Below are 8,286 nucleotides of genomic sequence, written 5' to 3'. Positions count from 1 at the left end.
TTTGCTGCGAGATCCCTGCTGCGGGCCAGACAGCGCCCCCTAGTGCTGCACTGGGGATGGGGGCCAGTGCAGACTACCAGGGCAGAGCGCCCCCTACTGAGCCCCGCCCTGCTCCCTGCAGCCCAGCGCCCCCTGCCCAGTGCCACGCTGGTGCGTTGGGTTCAGCCCAGAGAAGAGAGCGCCTCCTGCTGCACACGCCCCTAGCACTGCACTGACACCAAGGGGAGACCCTCCTCTGCTGCTGAGGCCCCCCACAGATTCCCTGCCCAGCAGTGACTGAGCCGGAGCTCCCACTTGCGACTTCCTGCTGCTCACAGCCTGTTCCCTCCCCTTCACTAGCCGCGCCCTTCGACCCCACCTTCCTCATCAGCCGCGCCGTCGCCAACGTCATCTGCTCCATCGTCTTTGGGGACCGGTTCGACTACGAGGACAGGAACTTTCTCACTTTGGTCGGTCTCATCAACCAGATCTTCCACCTGCTCAGCTCACCATGGGGGCAGGTGGGTGCTGGTGGTGGTGGGGGCTGTGTCTGGGCAGGGTCTCCCCCGCGGCGGACATGGAGAACAGTTGGTCTCTGTCCTCTTTATAACACCCTATCGGGAGACGTTGTCAGGTCCCTGCTCAGCCTCCTCTTCGGGAAACCAAACACGTGTCCAGCAGTCGGCAGCGACGTGTGACCCCGACGCGCTCCGCACGGTTCCTCATGGCAATGGACGCACTCACTTACACGCCCTGCACAGTTTGTTACGGTAACATCCCCGTATTCACACGGACACACTCGCACCCTGCACGGTGCATTGTATTAACGTGACACACACGTGCACAATTCATTCTGGTAGCATGACGTGCGCACGCTGTAATGAACTGCATAGAGCAAAGTGCACACGCCGCACAGTTCAGTGTGGTTATGTGCATGCCCCTGCACTGCTGTCCTGTCATTACGGTAATGCAAACACAGCGCTGTGCTGTTCAGTATGGTAACACACGCACAGAGCTCACCGCGGTAATACACACACACTGCTGCTCCATTCATTACGGTGACACGCGCACAGAGCTCCTGCACTGCCGTGGGGTGACTCATGTCCCTCTCCCCAGATGTACAATCTCTTTCCCGGCCCCATGTTCTACCTCCCGGGGCCTCACAACAGGATCTTTGAGAACTTCGAGCAGCTGCGGCTCTTCGTGTCGGAGCAGATGAAGATGCACCAGGAATCCTTCGACCCCAACTGCCCCCGCGACTTCATTGACTGCTTCCTCCTCAGGATGGAGCAGGTGAAGGGTTGTGGGCTGTGGGCGGAGGGAGACTGACCCCTTTTAAACTGTGCCTGCGTCAGTATGGGGTGCTGGGTGTCCGAATGGCTGGAGCAGTGGAAGGGGCCTCAGGAGATCTGGGTTCTATTCCTAGTTTGACTCCTGGCCTGCTGCGTGACCACCCTGTGCCTCAGTTTCCCTATTTTTGAAATGGGTACAATGGTCCTTCCTTTGCCTGTACAGGCTGTGAGCTCTGTAGGGCAGGCACTGTCCCTTGGTCTGACATCGCCTGGCGCAATTGGGGCTCTAATTTTTGGAGGGGGGTCCTCTGGGTGCCAGAGAAATGCAGTTAGTGTTGTTCTGTGTTTGTACAGAGCCTGGCACAATGCAGGGCCTGGCCCATGGCTGGGGTTCCCAGGTGCTCCGGTAATACAGGTATTGTTAGGGCTTATTGGTTTAAAACTTGTTGTTATGGGTCAGGTGTAACCACTGCCTTGTGCCCAAGGTGCGGGTGAAGAAGTGGCTGACACAATAGCAGTCGCCCCTAAAACATGGGCACATGGCCAAGTCAGTGGAGAATATGAAGAATGTGGCCAAGGGGCTTCCGATGGAGGGGCTGGCTTTGGATAGATGGGGCTGTGTGTCTGTGTAGTGTGAGACCACATAAGGACAGAGAGACACACACACGGACACAGGACAGGGCTACTCTGCAGCTGGGAGGGGCTATTCCCAGATGCACAGGTGCTTGGTTTGATGGAGGTAGCTCACTAAAAATAACAGGGGCGAGCCGAGTGGTTCATGGGAGCCGCCCAAGGGCATACCTAGGATCTATGACAGGATTGTATTGGAGTGGCCTCGCTGCTCTTTTTAGTGCCCTAGCTCAACCACAGCCGGCGTGAGTCTGTCCACCCACGCTGGGAATCACATCCCAGCTGCTCTGTAGCCAGGCCAGAGAGAGACAGAAGGAGAAAAAAGCCAAGCAGACCCAGCCTGGGATAAACCTAGAAAGCGGGTTTGGGTTGGGATGGCGGCTGAGCGAGGCTGGGAGCTGGGAGTCAGGAGGCTGGCTCCTTTGATCAGGGAAACAGGAGTTTGTGCAGCCTTGTGAATAAATAGGGTGCACCAAAGAAATAACCGACCTGCAGCAATTTCTCCTCCTCACTGCAACAACCCACAAGACCCTGGAGTTGTCATAAACTCCTCAGCTCAAAAGGGATAACAATTAATAATCACAGAACCATGGAAATGTAGCACAGGGAGGGACCTCGAGTGAACATCTCATTCAGCCCCCTCCAACACCTACTCTGGGGCAGGAGCAAATAACCCCAAACTCTCCCCGATGGGTTTGTCCAACCTGCTCTTGAAAACCTCCAGTGACGGGGCTGCCACAAGCTCCATAGGTACCTGTTCCAGTGCTTTGCTAGTCTGAGAGTTACAAAGATTTTCCTAAAATCGAACCTAAATCTCCCCTGCTGCAGATTCAGCCCATTGCTTCTTGTCCCACCTTCTTCAGTGCACACGGAGAACAATTGATCCCGTCTCCTTTATCGCAACCATTTATAGACTGGAAATCCATGAGCACGTCCCTGCTCAGCCTTCCTGTCTCCAGATTCCTTCAACCTTTAAAGTGGCTTAAAAGGACCCAAGAACATTTCCCAAAAACTAAACCTGCCTCTGCCCTCATCTGGCAATTTGCCTCCAGGAGCACATGTGTTTGTTTGGGCTAATGCTAGAATAGAAGGGCTTGTGGCCCAGCCCATGGAGCAGCATGGCACGTAGACACAGGGCTGAGGTGGCCCTTGACCAGCCCCGAATCCCTCCTGGCATTTATAGGGAGGGAGGTTTTCTTTAGAACCCTGGAGACGCTCCCTGCTCCATCACCAGCCACACTGGTTCTTGCCTTTGCTGCTGCTCAGAGGTAATCTCCGTTGGCCTCTTCTTAATCCATTGTAGGGTGGGACAGGACAGATGGCAAGGGGTAACCCAAGCTCTGTTACATCAGGTTCTCACAGCCCTGCCTGCAGAAAAATTAATGGCTTAAGTCTCATGATGCTTCACCCCAGAAGGCAGGACAGTTTAGAACAGGGGAAACTGAGGCATGGGACAGGGAGGTGACTTGCCCAAAGTCACTCAGCAGATCAGGAGTAGAATGCAGGAGTCCTGAAGGACAGTTTTCAACACTAACCACTAGACCCCACCCCTTTCCCCCACTGGGCTGGAACCCAGGAGTCCTGACTCCCAGCCTCCCTGTGCTAATGAGAAGTGCACACTGCCTCTGCTGAATATTCCAGGGGATGAGTAGAGCTGCTCTGAAAATCCAGCATTACTTCAGCCCTGGCTGTCCAGAGAGGCTGTCACCAGCCATGGGGTTTGAACCAGGGAGACTCTGGGTTAATAATATCTGACTCTGCTCCTAGAGTTAAGGGATTAGCTCCCACACCCAGCAGCAGCAGTAGACCCATAAACTGCATCTGTGGAGCAGCCACTAGGGGGAGACACTCCCCTCTCCTGGGGTGACTTACATGAGCGCTGTGAGTTGGAATTCTGCAGGGAGGCGCCAATGAGGAGCTGTGTACGCCTCCCCCTGCAGGAAAACCAGGACCCACTGAGCTACTTCCACACGGAGACTCTGGTGATGACCACGCACAACCTGTTCTTCGCGGCCACAGAGACGACCAGCACCACCCTGAGATACGGCTTCCTCATCCTCATGAAGTACCCGGAGATACAGGGTGAGCGGGGGGGAGCAAGGGGGAGAAACAGCGAAGACACTTTCTCTATAGTTATTCCTAATGTGGTGTCCCCGGGGGCAGGGGGCTGTGCCGACCCCTGCCGAGAGTTGGGCTCCCAGTGTGCTGGGTGCTGCACAGACACAGAGCAAGGCTCTTCTTTGCCTCCCTGTGCTCCCAGTCCAGACACAACAGACAGACGAATGGAGGATCGTTATCCCCACTGTGCAGAGGGAAACTGAGACGGAAGATGTCAAATGACATTCCAAAGGTCGCACAGGGAGTCGGTGTCAGAGTGGGAGCTGACGCTAGGTCTGATCTTGACTCCTTTGCAGTTTGGGGGCGATTCTGGATTGACCCCAGGGCAGCTGAGATCAGAATCAAAGCCACTGTCTCTATTTCAAAATGGCAGGGATCAAAATCTCCAGCCAAGTCTCGGATGTAACCAGCTCCAGATCTAGGGTGTCCTTGCTGCCTCCTTGACCAATGGCTGCTTCACAGAGCTGTGATGTCAGGCTGCCTTTCCCACTCATAATCCGCTTTCCATCCCGCTTGTTTCTCCACAGCCAAAGTTCAAGCTGAGATCAACCGGGTGATTGGCCGGCACCGCAGCCCTTGTGTAGAGGACCGGGCGCACATGCCCTACACTGACGCTGTGATCCACGAGGTCCAGAGGTTCAGTGATGTGCTCCCAATGGGTGTCCCTCACGCGGTGACCCGGGACACCCAGTTCAGGGATTTCCTGCTTCCAAAGGTAATGGGGTTTCCTCCTCCCCACATTCGAGCAAGAAAACAAATATCCCCCCTAGATTGACACTGACGGACCTGAGATCAGGATTTTTCTCTGAGCCCATTGCAGCCAGGGAGTGACTCTGGATTGAACCCGGGGGAGCTGAGATCCGGCTCCATGATGTCTCCCCCTCACCTCTTCTCAGATTGCATCCCAGCTTCCAAAGGGGAAGGAGAGAGGGACAGACGGACGGACAGCTAGAGCTGTGGTTGGATAGACTGGCCAATGGGCTTTATGGATGGATGGGCGGTCAGAATGTATGGGAGACTAGACAGAGGGGTGTGCATCAGGATAGATAGATAGATAGATAGATAGATAGATAGATAGATAGATAGATAGAGAAGACGGCAAGGTAGATATATGGATTGGGTGGTCGACAAGTTGAGTGAGAGATGGGTGAGTAGATGGCTGGAAAGGTAGATGGTTGGAGAGACTAATGGATGTGTGAGTAGATGGGTAGACAGATGGACGGACGGACAATCCAGATGGATGGATGGGTAGAAGGACAGAAAATTATCCTGATAGGTTGAGTGGATAGAGAGTGGATCATTGGATAAATGGATAGACAGGCTGAGAGAAGGACAGATGGCTAGACGAGATGGATGGATGGATGGCTACACAGATGGTAGGGGACGGAGGAGACAATGGATGGGCAGACAGACAGATGTGTGAATAGGCTGGTGCATGGGTGGATGAGCAAGATGGATGTAGACTCATAGAACCATCGGGTAAGAAGGGAACTCAAGGGTCATCTAGTCTAACCCCCTCCCAGGATGCAGGTTTTGTTGTGTCTAAACCATATGAGATAGATGGCTGCCCAGCCATGCATGGGGAGAGATGGATGGATTGTCAAGATAGATAGGAGGGATGGATAGACAAAAAGGCAGATGGTTGTGGAAACTGATGGGTGAATTAAAAGATAGAGGGACATCAATTTGGATGGATAACCAGGTGTTGGATAGATAGGTAGATAGACAGACAGACGGTTGGACAGTGGTTGAATGGATAGACTGACAGACAGACAGAGGGACAGCTGGATGGGCAGAGAGATCCTCTGGACGCGTGCGCTGGAGCTGTGCCTTTCCCCTGCCCAGGGCACCAACGTGATCCCGCTGCTGTTCTCTGTTCACAAAGACCCCACCCAGTTCAAAGACCCGGCCACGTTCGACCCGGCCCACTTCCTGGACGAGAGAGGAGGTTTCCGGAAAAACGACGCCTTCATGGCCTTCTCCGCGGGTACGTGTGGCCTCCCCGGGTTAGGGACACGGGACGGATAGGAGAAGGGCTGGAAGCCAAGGGGAGAAAGGTTACCTCTCCCCTAATGAGTCTGCTCCAGCACTGGCCTCGGTGGAGACGTCTGCGCGATCCAGCCCTGACCTCAGACGGAGTAAATCAAGGAGGCTCCACGGAGGTGGCAGAGCTGCCATGTGCACAGCCTGGGTGTCCGGCCCCTTGCCCATGGCAAGGAGGGAGCGCTGATTCTCAGCCACAATCAGGGTGCTCTGTGCTGCTGTGGGGAAGAAATAAATCCCGGAGAGTCCAGGGGCTTCTCTATTGTTGTGGAGCTGGTGTAGAGGCCCTGCCCCAGCCTCCAACATAGGGGGCAGATCGGGCCATGGCTGGAGTGAACTACCCTGTGGCTATTCTCTGCCCTGTAGGGGACAGAGCAGGAGTTAGAGCAGCCCCAAGGCTGTTGTAACTGACCCTGGAGGCCGGTCCCTAGAATACAGGGAACATGAAAAGGGCCTTAAAGGCACCTGAGCTCAAGAGCAGGGAGGGTAACTGAGACTTGGGGCGCAATGGATCCCCAAAAGCATCTCGCCCCATGCACAGCCCTGAAGTCACTGTGTTTCGTTCCCCCAGGGAAGCGGGTCTGCCTGGGCGAGGGCCTGGCCCGCATGGAGCTCTTCCTCTTCTTCACTGCCATCCTGCAGCGCTTCACTCTTACACCCCTCACCCACCCAGAGGAAATCGATCTCTCACCCCTGATGAGCGGCCTGGGGACTGTGCCGCACCCCTATGAATTCCGTGCCGTCCCTCGCTGACCGAGCTGCCGCCCACCGCATCCCTCCTCTGCTCCCCTTTTCGTAGCCTTGTGTCCTGTGGCATTTGCTACCAGTTACAAGTGCACGTGTGAGATGAGTTCACAGTCCTCATCAGTTTCAGGGTCTAATCGGGATGATTGCGGCGTCACCGTCTCTTGAGATTTAACGTGATATTTGGTGTTGATCTTTCTTTTTAAAGCCGTGGGCCCTGGACTGATGGGCTTAATTTCAGCTTTAATTAAAAACAAATAAAATAATTTTTTTTTCCAGCTCTGGTGGTTGTAGAGAAAAGTTTAGACCCGACTCGAGTAAATAACCCAGAAGCAAATAAAGCAAACCCAAATCTCAGGATTTTTAAAGCCAATCCCGTGATCTGTTGAATGGTCAGGGCTGGACAAGTTGCTGTCCTTAAAGTGACTATGTATCCTGGCCAGGATGGGGCAGAGCTGGGAATGCTGCCACTGGAGGGAGCACAGAGAACAGCCACAAAACCGATGGGAGGGTTGGGAAAATACCTTGCAGGGAGTGGCTTCCCGTATCTCTGTCTGTTCAGTTTATCAGCCAGATTGAGCAGTGTCTTGATCTCAGTTTATAAATACATTCACAGGGACTAAAGGGCCCTTTTAGCTAGAGGAGAAAGGCAGAACCAATTCCTGGAATTTAAAGCCAGGCAAATCCCAATTACAAATAAGGTACAAACTCCCTGGGGAAATGGTTGATTCTCCACCACTGAGAACTTTTAAATCAAGACTGGCTGGTTTTCTGAAAGCTCAGCTCTAGGAATTATTTCGGGGCAGTTCCGTGAGTAACTGCAAAAAAATAGATATTGCTGCACAGGGGAGAATTTACGCATATTTTTACTGGTAGCAAAAAGATCGGTGGAAGGAGCGTCCAGGGTAAGGAGCAGTGTTTGGAACAAAGAGGGAATCTGAGTGAATCACTTAGAGGCTCCTGTGGTGGGTGTTTCTGGCTAGGTCTGAAATGCTGGGAAGTGCTCTCTTACAATTCACAGTGCCTGGCCCAAGAGGGACACGCGTGCAGCAATCAGACCCGATGTCTTCCACCGCAAGATACGTCAACCAGAAGGAAGTTGGCAAAAACGAACATTTCTCCTGCTCTGCTTGCTCTCGGAAGGGCAGAATTTGGCCCAGTTGAGCTACAGAAAAGTGAAACTATCTGGATTTCCTCTGTATCTTTATTTCTTCTTGAATGGCCACTGAGCAAACTTGCCAGGCCTCTGTGAAAGGAGAAGGTTTAAATGACCCCGTCTCGCACATAGTTAAGCTGATTAAAGGGATCGTTGTTTAACACCTCTCCTTTTGCTGTGAAATAATCTCTGGAGTGTTTAAATTGCTGAAAGAGCCAGTGGGTAAGCAGGGGGCAGCAGGATGATGGACTTTTCAGCTGCCACTGAGCTAAGCAGCAGTCACGGAGAGCTGGTGCTTATGAAGATCAGGTGCCTTGTAGATAA

At 53.5% G+C, this 8,286-nt stretch overlaps 1 protein-coding gene across 2 annotated transcripts; it reads left to right on the top strand.

Moving 5' to 3' along the window:
- Positions 1-404: 404 nt before the first annotated feature.
- On the top strand, positions 405-8,064 carry LOC137161179 (cytochrome P450 2F2-like). Of its 2 annotated transcripts, none has more exons than XM_067560290.1 (6): positions 405-500; positions 1,096-1,272; positions 3,842-3,983; positions 4,547-4,734; positions 5,905-6,006; positions 6,634-8,064. In XM_067560290.1, exons 2-6 carry the CDS (start codon positions 1,096-1,098, stop codon positions 6,757-6,759), a joined length of 735 nt encoding a protein of 244 aa, XP_067416391.1. In that variant the 5' UTR covers positions 405-500; the 3' UTR covers positions 6,760-8,064. The 2 variants fall into 2 exon arrangements, with proteins under 2 accessions (XP_067416391.1, XP_067416390.1); XM_067560289.1 differs by having other exon boundaries at positions 5,865-6,006.
- The last annotated feature ends 222 nt before the right edge of the window (positions 8,065-8,286 follow it).

This window comes from Emydura macquarii, unplaced genomic scaffold (assembly GCF_026122565.2).
Source record: "Emydura macquarii macquarii isolate MOO-44397 ecotype Brisbane River unplaced genomic scaffold, CSIRO-AGI_Emac_v2 contig_2262, whole genome shotgun sequence".
Lineage (NCBI taxonomy): Eukaryota > Metazoa > Chordata > Testudines > Chelidae > Emydura > Emydura macquarii.
The sequence above is the reverse complement of the archived record's forward strand: the minus strand, read 5'-3'. Positions and strand labels throughout refer to the sequence as shown.